The sequence below is a fragment of the Pagrus pagrus genome (assembly GCF_965226575.1).
Source record: "Pagrus pagrus genome assembly, chromosome: 24".
Classification (NCBI taxonomy): domain Eukaryota; kingdom Metazoa; phylum Chordata; class Actinopteri; order Spariformes; family Sparidae; genus Pagrus; species Pagrus pagrus.
This window is the reverse complement of record NC_140206.1, coordinates 10154675-10170518: the sequence shown is the minus strand read 5'-3', so window position 1 is coordinate 10170518 and position 15844 is coordinate 10154675. Positions and strand designations below refer to the sequence as shown.

The following is a 15844-nucleotide window of genomic DNA, read 5'->3' as shown; positions in this document are numbered from 1 at the left end:
GTTTATCCTCTATAACATGTTAAAACTATTACTCCCACTAAGACGCAATATACATTCACTCAATATGACAAACTGAGGCCCACATCCTTTTATAGCAGAACTGTCGGCCTTTGAGTGACCATTTAGGCAACAAATAAAACATCAGCAGGCTGATCAGGTCTGGTTGACAGTAAACAGGCTCTGCTTTCAAACCTTCACACAAACACACAAGTAGCTGCAGTGAGAGGACTGCAACTCTTTGGTTTTAATGTGAAACCCTTGTGGCTTTTATTTTTTTTAAATTACCAGCGGACTTCTTCCATTGCGAGGTAAGAGGGCAATAAAACCCTTCACAACCTGCATTATTTGCTCAGCTAAATGTATGTTTTAATCCTATTAGACTTCAGTGCAGTATTGTAGACACATTCAATCACAGTGAACCAGTTCAGTAACTATTTGGAGTTCACTGGTGAAGGCTCTTTGTTTTTTTTACCGGAGTGAAACGATGTCCAGGAGCCTGGCTCAGATCCTGGGCCTGCTGCTCTGCATACTTGGCTGGAGCTTTGTTGGATGCACCCTTGTCGTGGGCCACTGGAGGTAAGCAAATAAGTACGGTGGTCCTAAAGGTCAAAACTAATAACAACCAATTTCCATTTTTCCCCCTGTCTGTCTAGTTTTTCTTTTAGAGAAATGCTATTGAGTTGAATTATAGGAAAAGTAGGACCAAGTGTTTTTGGAGCTTGATCAAAAACTTGACTAAATATGTTTGACATACTCCAGGTGTATCCTGGTACTTGTGGTAGGCAAAAAGGTCCAAGACTGTAGAATACAATAGTGAATGATTTTTTTGTATTTTCTCATTCGAGGGTGGCCCAGCTGGAGGATCAAGCGGCCTCCTCTATAGTGGCAGCACCTTGGTACTGGTCCGACCTGTGGAAAGACTGCTATGACAACACTAACTCTGTGGTGAACTGTGTAAACTTCATGGTGCTGTGGGAAGTGAAATGTAGGCACACTGACAAATCATCCTTTGATTCTGCTGAAGTCAGTCACAGGAAGTATGTACGATTTAGATTTGTTCGTGTGTTGTCAGCGTACATCCAGGTGGTCCAGGGGCTCCTGATTATCGGCCTCTGCCTCGGCTTGATTGGCATCGTGCTCACTTTTCCTGGACTCGAGTGCACAAACATCGGCGGAGACCGGAGAAGTAAAGACGGGATGTTAATAACAGCCTCTGCGCTGCATCTGGTCGGCTGTGAGTGTGACTTGTTTGGATTTAACTAACCTCTGAGCCTTTCAGAACATCTACCCACTGCTCTGTGTTGTTTCTATCTCCATGTGTCATCGGCTTTCCCTCATGCAGGCGTATCAGGCGTGGCTGCTTATTGTTTATACATAAACAGAGTGGTTGGAGCTGTTTTGCACAGAGAAGCAGATCCATCAAAACTGAGGTAATATGCGGCCTCTGAATAACCCTCATGAGAGGGTAAATGTGAGTAAACGGCAGATAGAAACCAATTTAAACTGTTGTCTCCTCAGCTATGAAATGGGACCAGCCCTGTACCTTGGCCTGGTGGCGAATTTCCTCATTTCCCTCGGCTGTGCTGTTCACTGTGCAACTGCATGCAGAGTTAAACACCCAAAAAGGTTTGTGAACGTACCACTTCACCTGCCTGTTGAGTCTACCCAATACTCACTCATGTATTACTGCTGGATCTGACTGGATACAATACTCTCTCCGCAGCAGACAGCCCATGGATCCCTTTACCTGTGAAAAAGGAGAAGAGAAAGAACTGTTAGGTGGAAGAAAACACATCTGTGGACCAGCAGAAATGTCCAGTGACGTCTTTCCCTACAAGATAGTGTCTGTTGTGACTGTGTAGCACTTCAGATTCAGATTTTGTAATTATATGTCTACATATTGTTATCAATACGACCTTTAACTTAATAACAGCTTCAAAATCACTGATTTGTAATAGAGTGAACAGTGCGTCCTTTATCCCTACTCTGCGTACTGAATGGCCTTTCTTGCACTGTGTGGTTTGGTTTAAGCTCGTATGATCTTGTTTAATGCTTTACGGGTTAACGCTTTATATTGAGGTGTTTGTAATAAGCATTAGCTAACAGGTAATAAAGTTATTTCAAATGCTTATTACAATTATTAGATGCTAATTAGATTCAATTATAAAGCATTTCATTGTTTGTTAAGAGTGAATTAACTAAAGGTTAATTAACTACAAATTAACCTTTTATTAATGATGGTTATTATAAAATGTTACTGAATTGGTATTTTTGTGACTTGGTTTTATTATAGTTATTTGCCAGACTGCCAAAGGAAAGCACATTAAATAACTGAGAAGTAAGTGTTTCTCTCAGCCTGTCCTATTGGCAAACCTATTAAAAATAATAACTTGTTAAGCCTAAAAACAGGCACATTTAAGAATAATAATATCTTAATAGTAAATAAATAAATGACCAAATCAGTCACGTATTTACAAAAATAAACAATGTAAAACAACTGTTTTGTTATTTTTTTTTACTATTAGATGTTGTGCTTGTTTGTAAGTTGTTCTGGAGGCTCTTGACCATCTTTAAAAGCTCATAAAACAAACAAGATATTCTTTCATCAGCCTAAAATTCCACCTTATTTGGTGTAATCAACAATACTTTATTGTCATTAGTCAGATTAGTAGCCTGATCCAGCATGACGTAATCCTTCACCCTCTCTGCCTGAGGTCTGGGAACATGAATGATGCTTACTGGGCAAAACCATCTCAAAGACAAGATGAGACAGAGACAGACATCAGCAACTACACAGAGGGAGAGCTCAGTCCAGTTTCCCACAGTGAGAAGTTGTTCAAACTTGGATGTTACTCTCGATATTCAACAGATCTTGGTAGTTTTTAGGAGCAGAACTCACCATGAAGTACAGGACGGTGGTGATGTACATGGAGATCGGCTGCTTCGTCTCCTGTCTGTGCGGCTGGATCCTGGTGTGTTCCACTCTTCCCACCGAGTACTGGACTTTCTCTGAGGTGGGCAGCATCGTGCTGACCACCTCCAACTACTACTCCAACCTGTGGAAGGACTGCATCTCAGACACCACGGGGGTGTCCGACTGCAAGGATTACCCTTCCATGCTGGCGCTGCCTGGTAGGATAATCTGCAAACTTTGTTGTTTATAGTCTTTTATTTATTTTACAGCCATCGAATAAGTAAACAAGTAACTGACAGCATCTTTTTGGCTACTGATAAATATTTTCTACCCAACCTGGATATCACTTATTAAGTAATGTGTATGAATTGGCCTGAGATGTGTGAGATCAGATGTCTGACATTGATTTATCGCTCTTGAAAATGTGTTTTTATTGTTTCATCTTTGGCTACATTGAAGTTTCACCTGTTTTCTTCCAGTGTACCTACACGCCACCAGAGCACTCGCCGTCTGTGCCGTCATCACCGGCTTCTTCGGTGGCGTCCTCACGCTCATCGGGATGAAGTGCACTAAAATAGGCGGATCAGAGATTGCGAATGCCAGGGTGACCTTTGCAGGCGGTATAACCTACCTAGTGTCAGGTAATTAAATACATTTCTTTCAGGAGTTTAACCTTTTGTAAATGTTGCCCACTCAGGATGTTTAACGTATATTTTCTGTTAGGATTCTGCGGTATGATCACCTACTCATGGTGGGCCAACAGAGTCATAACAGAATTCTTGGATCCACATTTCAGGGCACAGAAGTGAGCACTTTTGTATTGTTCTCAAAATAGTGATAACAAAATCCAGTAAAACACACCATAACGCTCGATGTCCCTCTGTACCTGCTGTTCAGATTTGAACTTGGAGCTGCTATTTTCATTGGCTGGGGAGGCTCCATCCTTCTCCTCTCTGGAGGGACGGTGCTGACGTACTTCTCTGGAAAAGAAGGCCTACCATCGAGGTATGAATATTTCACTTTAACTGTTATCATATATATATTTCTGACTGAAAAAACAGTCATTTCATGAGTCGAGAAAATGAGATAAACGACTTCACCATCAATGTCAGCAGTTCTTCAAAAGGGCCACGGAGACCAGCCACATATGCCACCGCCAGGACCCGACGGACCTACATGCTGCCCGGCTCGTCCAGAGTGACTCTGGTGCCGCCGCTGTTTTATGAAGGCAGGAAGAGCCGGGCAACAAGAGCGACAACGAAGACCGGTCGGACCTTCAGCAGGGACAGCTTCCTCTGAGCCGGAGGTCCAACTCTGAGCTGAGAGTGACTTTTAAGACTTTGAAGGAATAGTTTGACATTTTTGGAAACACACTAATTTGCCTACTCTTTTACTCTCACTGTAACCATGGTCACCAAATCTCATCTTTCCAGATTTTGCAATATGTGAGTGTTGTTATTTTTGTATGTATTTATAGCAGGTCTTTGTCTTTCATCAGAGAGCATCGACCGTCTCTTGATTCCTTCCTGTCTAGCTGCATTCTTTGTTGTTTTGAAACAGGCTCAAAGGAAGAAAACAACTGGTCATAACGCAGCTTGACAGCATCATATCATGTGATACGACTGTTTACAAATCTGTGCAAAATTAAAACATGCTTCATGAATCATCTGCAGTTCAGTAAAATATTTATGTAGTATCTGTAGTATCATGACTGATCACTGGTCAAGATATAACCCTGATGAAGGTAAGACAGTCAGAAATGTTGTGGTAAATAAAGATACACCTGTTAATATAAATAAATTCAAAAGAGAATACTTTTACTTCTATGGCAGCACTGACTGTTCTCCTAACACAGCTGTCGCAACGCTGTCAGGACAGGAAGCCATAGCAGCTGTTGCTCCCAATAAAAACCCAGTTCCTCATATTACACATCAGTTTCTTGGCTGAAGTAGCCAATAAGAATGAAGCACTGATACTGTGGGTTTTATGTCTGCTATCCAACAGCGTGTTGCTAATAAGTTACACATGGAGGTGGTGTTGGAAGTGTTCAGATTATTTACTTAGAAATGTAAAGCTAAAACTACAAAAGTACTTGATTTGAAGTATTCAAAAGGATCGTTACAATTTATGTACAAATATATAAGCAGCATTTTAATGTTGTTGGTCGAGGTTCAGGTGCATGTTTTGTAATAACAGCTATTAAATAAATGTAGTTCACTAAAAAGTACAGTATTTCTCTCAAAATCAGAGATCATATACAGAAATGACTGATAATATGAATTGCTTTTTAAATAAAAGTACTGACCATACTGAGTCCGCAAATTAAAGTAGTTTTTAAACATTTTTTCAGTAACGTTATTAGATTGTCTACCCCCAAAATGTTAAGACAACAATGAAAATGTTTTGTTGTAGAAGAAGTTTAATTAATGCTCTTTATAGGCCGTTTTGGAATTGCAAATGCTTATTAGTGTCAAGGGCCACAACAGGAACTTTCATAGGAACAACTTCAAGCTAAAAAATAAAATTTGCAGCAGGTTTATTTAGGAATTATTTACTGGCTTGAATTGTGTGCAGCAATTTATCTTGAAATGCTTATCTGTCTTTCTTTTTACAAACATGATGATTTTTAACATAAAGGTTTTATTGCACAGTTAGCCGACTTGACTCCTTAAAGTCTTGTATTGCTGAAAGTGACAATCATCTTATTAAAGTGTGAAGAAACAATTCTTTGACATTTGTTAGAAATCAGATTTTCAAGATTTTCAACTTTGTAATCCACAAAGATCTTTTATTTGTATAAATATTTTCTTTACAAAATCACATCTCATTGCTCCATTTGACACGTGAAGACGTTATAAAATTTGATGTACAAAGCTTTTACACAAGCTACATATAGTATCTCATTTGGAGTGTGGGTTACATTTCATTGAATATACAAAACAGAATCTATTTAAAAACACTGAAAAGGTGTAAGGCGAGGAAACAAAGGATTGGCACAAGGTGCGAGGTGAGACTACTTGATTAGAAAACCATTTGATAACCCTTTGTGAAGTATTGCTGTGTCCGTATTATAGCTTCCATATGATAAAAGTATAAAATATGGCTACTTGGCGAGGTCTTTGTGTCTGTGCGTCACCTGATCAGCTGTAGTGTTAATTATGTCTATTGCTAATGTCCTCAGAGTCGCTGAAGTCACTGAAGGAGTACAGGCTGCTCTTCAGGGTGCTTCCTGTTCCAGCTTCAGTCAGACCTGTCGGACACAAGAAGGCTGCCGTGTTAACTAAAACACAGCTGACACCATTATCATCGCAGCTTATTATAAAAACCCCATATATACTCCAACATATCCTGAATTAACTGACCTGATTTGGGAGCCTTTCCTGTGGAGGTTCCCCAGACGCTGGTGCTGGGTGAGTCCAGGCTCTTCCTCATTGGTCCAGAGCCCTGAGCTGGTTTGGACATTTCCTGTCTGTCCTCTAAGGAGGAGACCAACCACTCACTGCTCTCCTCTAGATCTGTGTACTGTCACCACATTCACAAATATTAGGATTTTTACTTCATAATAATAATATCATAGAGCTGACAACACTGTACACCAAAGCTGTGAGTGAGCCTCACCGTGAGTTCCTGAACCTCGTCCTTCCTCTCTGGTAAGATGCTGACGCCCCCTGCTGGTTTCTTTACTGCTCTCCCTGCAAACTGCTTTTCCATTTTTCTGGCCAGGTCGTTGATTTTATTCTCTAAAAAGAAACAAAAAACAATAACACATGGTCTCAGTAATTATATTTTTATAGACTCAAGACCACGTTTATATAGTTAACACATTTATGACAAAGTACTGAAAGTGCAAACATAAATTATTGTAACAACTGTGAAATAGCTTTTGGCTTATCAGACAATCAGCTTAAGACACAACAGGTAGTTAGGGTACATATACACCACCATGAAAAAATGTGTGAATTTTCATGATCCGGCAAAAGTGTTGAAAATGATCTAACATCCAACTTCTGCAGATAATTGATCACTGACCTTTCCCAAAGCTTCTCTTCTCCACATTGCCGTTCTGGTCTTTGTGAGTCTGAAGCTGTTTTGGGTCGATCTCCTGCAGCTCGCTGACGTCCGACCAGTCGTCGTCCTCGTCGCTCTCTATCTTTGTGACTGCCGTCTTGGTGACGCTGCCCGCTGTCCCCCGGACCTGCTGCGGGTTGGAGGGCAAAGGGTGCATGGCTGGAGCCTGCCTGGCCTGAACTGGTGAGGCTTTGCTCGCTCTGATCTGTACCTGGTTTGGTCTGGACTGTGGTGACTTGCCCCTCTGGTGTTTTATGGGCTGTTCTTCCTCCATGTATGAATCCTCTTCTTCAGATTCCTCTTTTGAACTGAAAGGAGGGGTCCTTAAAGAATCATAGAAAAGGGCTTTTACTCATCATTCAACCTTTTTGTTTTTCTGAAATCTATATATAAAAAAATACTGATAACAGTCTGCTACTATGTCTCCTTTACCTTGTTGTGAAGCCCCTCAGAGCGGTCTTGGTGTTGGGTGTAGACGTCTTGGGTTGGACGGTGGTCTTGGTCCTCGGTGCAGGCTGGGGGGTCTTTGGCTGTTTGACTGAAGGTCCAGACGTCACCTGTGTCGCTCTGGAGGGCAGGCTGCTGGAGCGAGGGCGGATCTGCAACACTGCACGGATCAAACAGGTCGTACAAACACAGTTAGCGGATCAGTCGCTGACAGCTTAAGTCAGCTTAAACAAGCTCTCGCAGATTACAATGATGATGTTGGATGCACTCGCAGTCAAAACCAATTACGAGCTGCTAATGCAATATTGGCTGGTGACGAGCTAGTTGAATTTCTCGAAAGGACAAAGCAGTGCAGCGAGCAAGATGATCTCATGTGCTAAGAGGCTGTTCGATGACTCACCCTGAACCGATTGTCTGGATCTGGTCTGTGACTCAGGAGCAGGGTCGCTGCCTCTCCTCTGAGCGCCCAGTTTCTGCGCCACAGTGCCGGCAATCTCCTCTCGCTGGCGCCAGTAGCTGGGCTTCCCCTTTGCAAAGCTCTCCCGGTCTGAATGCACCTTGGCTAGGATGGAAGCGAGCTCTTTGTTCTTCAGACCACTCTGATCCTGAGAAAAGGTAAAGGGAGCAATGGTTCAATGAAAGCACATTTAAGAGTGTTTTCTTTTAGACTGAATGTTGTACAACACTTACAGGCTTGACTCCAAGTTTCTCCAGTTTCCTAATAAGAGACTGCTCCATGTCTGGCCGCATATCTTTCTTGATGCTGGTGTTCCTTTTCACAGTCGCCCTCTGCTTCTTCTCTGGTGCAGGCTCAGGCTTCCTCTCAGAGAAGCTGCTCGAGTCTGTTAAAGAAATCTCACTAAATCAGCCGTTTCTAGAAAATTAGGCTCCAAATACAGGGGGGGGGGGATGAGCATGCATTTGCCAATTTTCACAGCAAGCTCCATGCTAAAGGCTCAGACTGTGGAGGGGCAGGCAGAAGAGGAGAACGTCTACAGGTTGATTTGCCACAAACAAGGCGACAAGACTATGGATGGATGTGAAGACCAGCGATACGCATACGGCAGGCGTCACAGAACGATTCCAAAAAGCACTCTCGTACTAAGAGCATGCCTCATGTCAGTGTCGACACTTCAAGAAAAGGCTGCCCGCGACAGACTGATGCATCCATGCAGACAGCATGCAGTCGACCATTTTACTGTCTATTTTACCTTTCTCCTCTTCTGACAGCTCCTGTATAGGATCCAGCTTAAGAGCAAAGACTGGCTCCTCTAATTGGACAGCACACAAGGTCATAGGTCATCGGATAGATCAGATAAAATATGTGTTAAAAGAGGAGGAGGAGTGGGGGGGGATACTAATGTGATGAAAGCACATGCTCAGCCTCTCTGGGAGTGACAATGTTTTTATTTTCTAATTTTCTTTAGATGACCGGCTTCTACTAACTTACCAAGGATGACTTTCTTTGGTTTTGGCTCCGGAGCTGGTGCGCTGACCATGACTGAAAAACAGAGAATAAGTTAACGTATTGGAATCAGACATGCAGTTTGCTTTCGTGAAACACTTTTCTGATGAAAAGGTACCTGGCACTTCCACGACTTTGGTGGGTGGGTTTGAAGTAATATTCCTCATCTGTGAGAAGAAAAAATAGCATGTTAAATGGTTAAAGAATCTTGAAATTAAACCCAACTTCTAATACATGTTATGACCAGCATTTTTTCAGCAATAGCCGTTGAGTGATTCGTACAAAACTCTTTATATAGTCGTTTTATTGTGTCTGTTGGTTGTTTTTAGAGCTGCAGCAAATTATCGATATCAACTATCAAATTAATCAGCAACTATTTATAATTCATAATCTATTAATCAGTTTGAGTTTTGTTAAAGACAAAAAAAGTCAAAATTCTCTGATTTCTGCTTCTTAAATGTTAACATATCCTGGTTTCTTTATTGTCTTCATGACAGTAAACTGAATGTTTTGGAGTTGTTGACGTCATCTTGTGCTTTAGGAAACACTCTTTCTGACATTTTTATAGAACAAACAACTAACCAATTTATCAAGAAAATTATAAACAGATTAATAGACAATGAAATTGTTAGTTGCAGCCCTAGTTGTGTTTAGTAAATACATATTTTACAGGTTGTTGGCTTTTAATGTGAAGCAGCCGAGGAAATGCAATATATTCATCACCGCAGTAAATATGGCTGGGATCATTTCACAAAAATGTGGAGACAGTTATTAACTGACCTGTTTATTAAAACAACATGAGCCTGTCTGGCTTCACTGTGAACAGATACACAAGCTGCTATTCTGCTGTATTTCTGTTAAAGTAGCAGCTCAGAGATGTTGGCTGCCCTTGACTAGTAGTAACTTCTGCACCTGTAGTTACTAGTAAGCAGAACTGAACTCTTAATGGCTTTAACTTTAAATGAAACTTTATGTGAGTAGGTGGCTGTCAAGCGTACAGTATCATCATGTCTCAATACAACACAATCTGAGCCCATGTAGCATATACAGGATATCCTGAACAAGGGCTGACCCTCCGCCTCACTTCCTCTCTCGACATAATCACACTGAGCTGTGACGGCAGTGTGAGTGTGTGAATCAGTGCTAACCTGCTCCTTCTGAGCCTTGATGGTTTGCTCCTTCTCCTGCAGCCTCCTCTCCATCTCCTGCTGCAGGCTCTGGCTGTGCTCCTGGTGCTCCGACACAGACGACTGCATTCTGCTCAGCTCGTTCAGCAGCTGGAAGAGGACAGGGAGGGGATGCATTTTCCAGTGGGCTGATTTCTCACAAAGGCTTGTTGATTATTTCACTTACAGATGCTTCAATACTAAAACCTACCTGATTCTTTTCAGACTCGTGTTTAGCCATTATGTCCTGCAGCCTGGATTCCCACTTTTTTTCCTAAAAGAGAAGATTTTTACGCTCAAAATAACATCATACACCCGTTGGTTTTAAAACAATATCGGTCCTCTACACTGACCTGTTTCTTTGTTTGCTGCTTGTGCATGGCTTGTAGCTGCATCTCTTTGTAGTTGTCCACATCTCTCTCCGGCTGCGAGTGAACAGGGCTGGCTGATTTTTCATGCTTGGCTGTCAGATTCTGATTTGCTTCCTGTGAACGGATAAACACTGAATGAATGTAATGTAAATAAACACTATTAAAAGGCTGCTGAGGGGATTATCTGAATATCCTTTTCGTACGTTGAGAGCCTGAATGTTTCGGCTGTACAGTAATTCCATCTCTCTGCGTATGCCGTCCCTGCTGTCCTCTATCTTTCTGTCCATCCGCGCCATCTCCTCAGCCTTAAAACGGTCCATTTCTCTCTGCTGGTCTCTGTGGAGCGACTGCTGCTCTTTCTCCTGGAATCACAGCAGAAATGAAAACAGCTGAGTCACCAAGAAACCACAAAGGACACATAAAGAGGTTAAGATAAAATGTTAAGTGGGCCACAACTGTAATTTCGACAACACTACATCCGCTGATTATCGTTCCAGCAATGGTGTGGTTGTCCTACCTGAGCTGCTTTAGCTTGCAACTCCTGTTTCTGCTGAACAATCTGCTCCTTCAGACTGCCGATCTCCAACCTGAGGCTGTCAATCTGAGATTTCTTCTCACTGTCTGAACGCACCTCTGAAGGGAGGTAAAACAAGAACAAAAAGACATTGTAAAAGATATTTTATGTAACAATATAATGCGAGTGAATGTTTCATTTTTCAACTGCAAAGTGGTCTTCATTAGACTCCATCTTTTCACTGATTTATCTGACTTCTACCTTCATTTCATGCATTACCATACTCTCTGTCCCTCCTCTAAACTGTTCCTCAAATCTTTCTTTCTGACTGGTTGACTTACGGATCTCATACTCGTCAGGGTGGCGACGCTGCATGTGATTCTGGAGAAAAGAGGCGTTGAGGAAGGTTTTATCACACTGCAGACACTAAAAGAAACAAACAAAAGACTGTGTTAACATGTCATCCTGTGCATCTTTGAAAAAGAAAGCCAAGTGTTACATATGGCAACTAAAAATCTTTGGGGAAACATTTAACAATGATTCAGACTTCATACAGTATTTTCATAAGATTATATAGCAGCTACAATATTTTGATTTTACATTTCACTCTTATTGTACCTCACAAATCAAATCAGAACAGTATTGTCTGTAAATACAAGCCCAAGTACAGAAACAGATGTGTCTTCTATATTTGTTATGCTGGATATGTGTGCAAACTTTAAAGAAGTTCTTCATTTGATTGTGTTTTGTCTATTTGCAGTTGTATTTATTTGTAGTATGTTGAGCCCTCAAGGCCAGGAAATCAGGCTCAGGAAATAACAATATATATCCTTTGACGATAGAAATCCGTCCATAGTTTCACATTATGCTCTATTGTTTATTTTTTTGTGATGCATGACACCCTATCTGGCAATATTGTTCGTCATTGGGACATTTTTTATCACAGCGTGGATGGCGTGCAAGGCAGAAAGTTAGCATAAAGGCAACACAATCAAACATGGAGAAGAGTTAAAATGACACAGAACAGCGTAAAACCGAACAGGAGAGGACTACTTCTGTCACATGGTTTGGGTATGAAAATTCTGATACAGGCTGTAGATTCTAGTCCCATATTTTAGTCGCATTATAGTTGAAAAATGTGTTCTGTTTACCCTTTTAACATTTTATACATTAGCATTTTATATTTTGTTACAAACTTAATTGATAAGATTCACAAAAGTTATAAATAGAAGAAGAAAAATAATCAAATCAAAAGTATCTTTAATTTGTCGAGCATAATTTAAAAAACAACATTTCTATGTAGTCATATTATATACATTATTTACAATCCTTTTTACAGAACATGTTCTTTATCGTAGTATGTATCTGGATATGAAATGACCAAAATCTGATATGAGAGACAGAGAGAGCCTTAAGTCCATACAAAATGATGATAATTGTGAGAGTGCAAAACCTCATAAACTACTGGGTGTCCATTATGTCGGGACCACTGAGCAGTGACTGACTGACTGAATGAGGTTGGGGACAAAGCTACATTAAGACTGATTACGCTCCAACAGGAGCATCCTCTGAGTTCAGGCATGTGTTTCCCAACAGACAGATAGCGTGAATGATTTTGATTTGTTCCCTGCGGCAGGCGTCACCACACTACCAACTAAAGAAGATACTGCACAGAAACACACACGCACATCACACGCTACATTTAACCCTGCCGCTCAACGCGCCTGTGACTTCATTCAATGTTAAACCTGCTGCTACTGATATCTTGTCGCACCATATGGTAGGGATGATTAAAAGGCAGCCACATGACCGGAGACGTGTGCCGCTGCAATCACATTAATATTTGAAGTAACCGTGGAAATTGAGAGGAAGATTAAATTAGTCCTCAAAGAGTGTGTTTATTCAGGAGAGACGTGAACGTCAGCTATGACCAGCAACAAATGCCAAAGGTCCTGAAGGACACAAACACATGGCTTCTCTATCAATTATTGAGCCACCTCTGTTAGCTGAGCTTCTGGCGCACACCTAGCAACCACATGCTGTCATGACACACTATATCTGTTGCCTTGGCAACCGCTTGGCCAGGTCAGCGGCAGCCTTGAAGAACAGGGGTTTGATTTTTGATTGGTGCTATAAATAACCTCAAAGAGCCTGTATTTGCAGGCACATTTACAGATCAACCGGCAGTAATGATACACATGAATATCTTCAAAAGCACTAAAAAGAACTAAATGCTGCACAAGGACGTGCACATATGAGTGTGGGGGATGTGGGAGTCAGCCAGTCATCTTGATTACGACTCTTGTCACCCTTTTGTAAGTGGATTAAAAAAAACTAATTGCCACCACATGACACCATCTGTTGTGCAGCTCGAAATCCTTCTCTTCCAGTCTGAAAACAAAGCTCATTGTAATCATACCAAAACAACACAGCCACGGCAGGTTTCCCTGTACATTAGAGCCATTATTAGAACCAAAATTCTGTCAGACTCTGATAAAAGCCTCCCCTTTTTCCCTCCAAGTGTGATGCACAAAGCCGGAGCCCTGAATAGATCTTGGGAACAATGACAGAGAGGGGGCCCTGAGGAGGAGAAGGAGGAGGAGTGAAGGGGGTGGGGGTGATGGAGCTAGCCGTCTGCTTGCCATACATATGTGAAATGCAAATGTGTAACCGATACCCCCCCAGAGAGTGAGCGTTTAGTGTCTCAGCAGTACCTTCTGGCTGCTGATGATTCGTGGCGCGAGCATCGACTGCTGGGTGCGGATAACCTTCCTCCTCTGCTTGAGCTCGGCGGTCAGCGCCTTCACCTTCTCCTCCTGCTTCTTCTGCTGAGCCAGCAGCTGCTCGCGCTCCTTGCCGGCCGCCGCCAGCCTCTCCTCTGCTGCACGCAGATTGAGGGTGAGGAATTCCTGGCAATGGAGGAGCCACTCCACGGTGAGCTGGGCCAGCCGCAGGAGCTTCACCAGAGCCGGGTCCACGGGGCTCTGGCACCGTTGGCATCGCTCCCCGTCCAAGCTGCAGAAGGTCACTGTGCTGATGTGGTCCTGCAGTGCATCCACGTCCAGCTGGCTCACCACCAGCTCTATGTCCACGGCGTTGATTCGCCGCCAGTCCACGCTCTCCCTCCGTGGACGGAACTTGAAAGGAAGGACGACGGAGGCTCCGCTTGATGGAGTCATGCCTGGTGCAGGTACAGAGTGCTGGCTGAGTGGGGAATTCAGGAGCGATGGGATCCCTGCTGATGAGTGGGTCCCCTGGGTGTCACTGGAGTATGGGTAGTAGGCTCCGTCGTGAAATGGCTGAAACAAAGAGAGATTTTTTTTAAAATGAGATACAATATAGAAAAACCTAAACAATTCACATGAGCATCAAATGCATAAATCACACAATCACAAAAGGAGAGAATGAAAGGAAGAAGAGAGGCAGCAGGATCTGCTTCAGCGAGGTAAAACAGCAGAGACTCCAACACCACCGATCTCCATCTACCTATAACGCTGTCTCTGCCCTGACGTAGCCGTGCTCTCCTTACCATCTTCGGCTGCTTTCGCCTTATCGGGGAGAAAGAAATCGAGGACCCGTCGCTCCTCTCCTCTCCGGTTCCGCCCCCTCTGCAGGCAGCTCAACGCGACAACGAGGCTGGGCGTCCGCCACGTTACCATGGAGCCCGAGCCGAGCGTCCCCGGGGAGAGAAATGTTATCAAAACACTGCGGGCAATCAGCAAATGTTTCCCTACAGTGTGTGGAAGATGAGTTGTGGTCCTGTGGGACAGACAGACACACATTTTAAAGCTTTTTTTTGAGGGTATGAATCGACTTGAGCAGCGTGTAAAGCCACATGAAGAGCAGCATAACTTACCTGCAACGAGGATGTTTAAAATGGTCTCCTTGCTAACAGCACACACAGCTAGCGTTCATCTCCTGGCATCACGTTCCCGAAACAATCACTTCATGTCGGGGCAGGCTTTTTTTTGTTTTGTTATCCCCGTGCTTGACCTCCACCTAAACAAAGGCACACATGCTTGAACTTGTCAGAGCAGCGGTTAAGACTACAAGTACAGAAAATATGCAGCCTTTCCCCCTCACAGTCTCAAGTAACGTTAACTAGCTAACGATGGCTCACGCACTTCAAACCTCTACTTAGCTAACGGACATCTTTCAGGCAACTTTAAGCAACGTTAAAACAGTATTATACATCACCAGCTATTGTGACTTTTAAATGTAGAGTTATGTATCGCATAATGCCATTAAAATAACTTACCGAACGGTTTGTGTTATAAATGTAAACGCTTTTGAAAAGTTTTCAGACGACGGTACCCCGGCCGATTTGAGGGTGACGTAGCTGCTGGTCTCCACATTCCTAAATCCCTGCTCAAAAAACAGACCGCCGTAAAGCTCGCGAGAATCAACGGGACTTCCGGAAAATACCTTCAAAGTAAAACGAGGGGCAATTTAATAAGCACAAAAGCTACTTTAAAAATAAATAAATAACTTTACTGTTTCTTCTGTTTGAGCATAAAGCAATGTGTATGTTTGATTGTCATTTTTACAACCGGAATGAGGGAACAGATAAAGTAAGATGAAACAAAAAAATAAAGAAAGAACAAAAGCAAAATGATTTCACCAGGGCGTCAATTGTGACAATAAAAACTACATTTAAGGAACATCTTTTTAGGTAGGGTCATTTTAACATCCTGTATTTTGGAGGTTAGGGTGTTTTTTTTTTTTTTTTTAGAAAGGATAGTGCTTATTAATTAAACACATGGTAATACATGAGTACAATTTGGAGAGTTGGACAAAAAGGATAATTTTCATCTGTTGTCACCCTGGCCAAGGTCTTAAAAAGGCTTCCTAAAATACAACAAAGTACAGAGAAAAACGGAAATGGGCACAAAACAAACA

The 15844-nt window shown here is 42.3% G+C and overlaps 3 protein-coding genes across 6 annotated transcripts; 2 read left to right on the top strand and 1 right to left on the bottom strand.

Annotated features, from left to right (window-relative positions):
- The first annotated feature begins 226 nt into the window (after positions 1-226).
- On the top strand, positions 227-2487 carry LOC311253017 (claudin-7-like). Of its 3 annotated transcripts, none has more exons than XM_084346694.1 (7): positions 227-308; positions 478-576; positions 846-985; positions 1073-1234; positions 1343-1430; positions 1519-1626; positions 1727-2487. In XM_084346694.1, exons 2-7 carry the CDS (start codon positions 485-487, stop codon positions 1860-1862), a joined length of 726 nt encoding a protein of 241 aa, XP_084202820.1. In that variant the 5' UTR covers positions 227-308; positions 478-484; the 3' UTR covers positions 1863-2487. The 3 variants fall into 3 exon arrangements, with proteins under 3 accessions (XP_084202820.1, XP_084202818.1, XP_084202819.1); XM_084346692.1 differs by having other exon boundaries at positions 1724-2487; XM_084346693.1 differs by having other exon boundaries at positions 234-308; positions 455-576; positions 1724-2487.
- A 353-nt stretch (positions 2488-2840) lies between these two features.
- Positions 2841-4576, top strand: cldn10d (claudin 10d). Its single transcript, XM_084346785.1, has 5 exons — positions 2841-3132; positions 3394-3555; positions 3638-3719; positions 3812-3919; positions 4030-4576. Exons 1-5 carry the CDS (start codon positions 2901-2903, stop codon positions 4211-4213), a joined length of 768 nt encoding a protein of 255 aa, XP_084202911.1. The 5' UTR covers positions 2841-2900; the 3' UTR covers positions 4214-4576.
- Positions 4577-5680: 1104 nt separating this feature from the next.
- On the bottom strand, positions 5681-15316 carry dzip1 (DAZ interacting zinc finger protein 1). 2 transcript variants are annotated; one of them, XM_084347144.1, is made up of 20 exons: positions 15204-15316; positions 14802-14944; positions 14475-14704; positions 13660-14244; positions 11287-11371; positions 10949-11064; positions 10635-10793; positions 10414-10545; positions 10272-10334; positions 10043-10171; positions 9013-9061; positions 8880-8930; positions 8120-8271; positions 7830-8034; positions 7415-7589; positions 7194-7305; positions 6944-7112; positions 6533-6654; positions 6277-6436; positions 5681-6164 (listed from the first exon to the last, which is right to left on the bottom strand). In XM_084347144.1, exons 3-20 carry the CDS (start codon positions 14475-14477, stop codon positions 6067-6069), a joined length of 2565 nt encoding a protein of 854 aa, XP_084203270.1. In that variant the 5' UTR covers positions 14478-14704; positions 14802-14944; positions 15204-15316; the 3' UTR covers positions 5681-6066. The 2 variants fall into 2 exon arrangements, with proteins under 2 accessions (XP_084203270.1, XP_084203269.1); XM_084347143.1 differs by having other exon boundaries at positions 6944-7305.
- Between the last annotated feature and the right edge of the window lie 528 nt (positions 15317-15844).

What these genes read in the sequence shown, in the direction of transcription:
- LOC311253017 (XM_084346692.1), top strand. Translation starts at nt 485, where the DNA reads ATGTCCAGGAGCCTGGCTCAGATCCTGGGCCTGCTGCTCTGCATACTT. An exon ending in GGTGCTGTGGGAAGTGAAAT is followed by an intron (nt 986 to 1,072) that starts GTAGGCACACTG and finishes GTGTGTTGTCAG; the next exon opens with CGTACATCCAGGTGGTCCAG. An exon ending in AGAGTTAAACACCCAAAAAG is followed by an intron (nt 1,627 to 1,723) that starts GTTTGTGAACGT and finishes CTCTCTCCGCAG; the next exon opens with CAGACAGCCCATGGATCCCT.
- cldn10d (XM_084346785.1), top strand. Translation starts at nt 2,901, where the DNA reads ATGAAGTACAGGACGGTGGTGATGTACATGGAGATCGGCTGCTTCGTC. An exon ending in TATAACCTACCTAGTGTCAG is followed by an intron (nt 3,556 to 3,637) that starts GTAATTAAATAC and finishes ATTTTCTGTTAG; the next exon opens with GATTCTGCGGTATGATCACC. An exon ending in CCACATTTCAGGGCACAGAA is followed by an intron (nt 3,720 to 3,811) that starts GTGAGCACTTTT and finishes CCTGCTGTTCAG; the next exon opens with ATTTGAACTTGGAGCTGCTA.
- dzip1 (XM_084347143.1), bottom strand. An exon ending in CCCTGACGAGTATGAGATCC is followed by an intron (nt 11,065 to 11,286) that starts GTAAGTCAACCA and finishes ACCTCCCTTCAG; the next exon opens with AGGTGCGTTCAGACAGTGAG. An exon ending in TCAAGGCTCAGAAGGAGCAG is followed by an intron (nt 9,062 to 10,042) that starts GTTAGCACTGAT and finishes TTCTTCTCACAG; the next exon opens with ATGAGGAATATTACTTCAAA.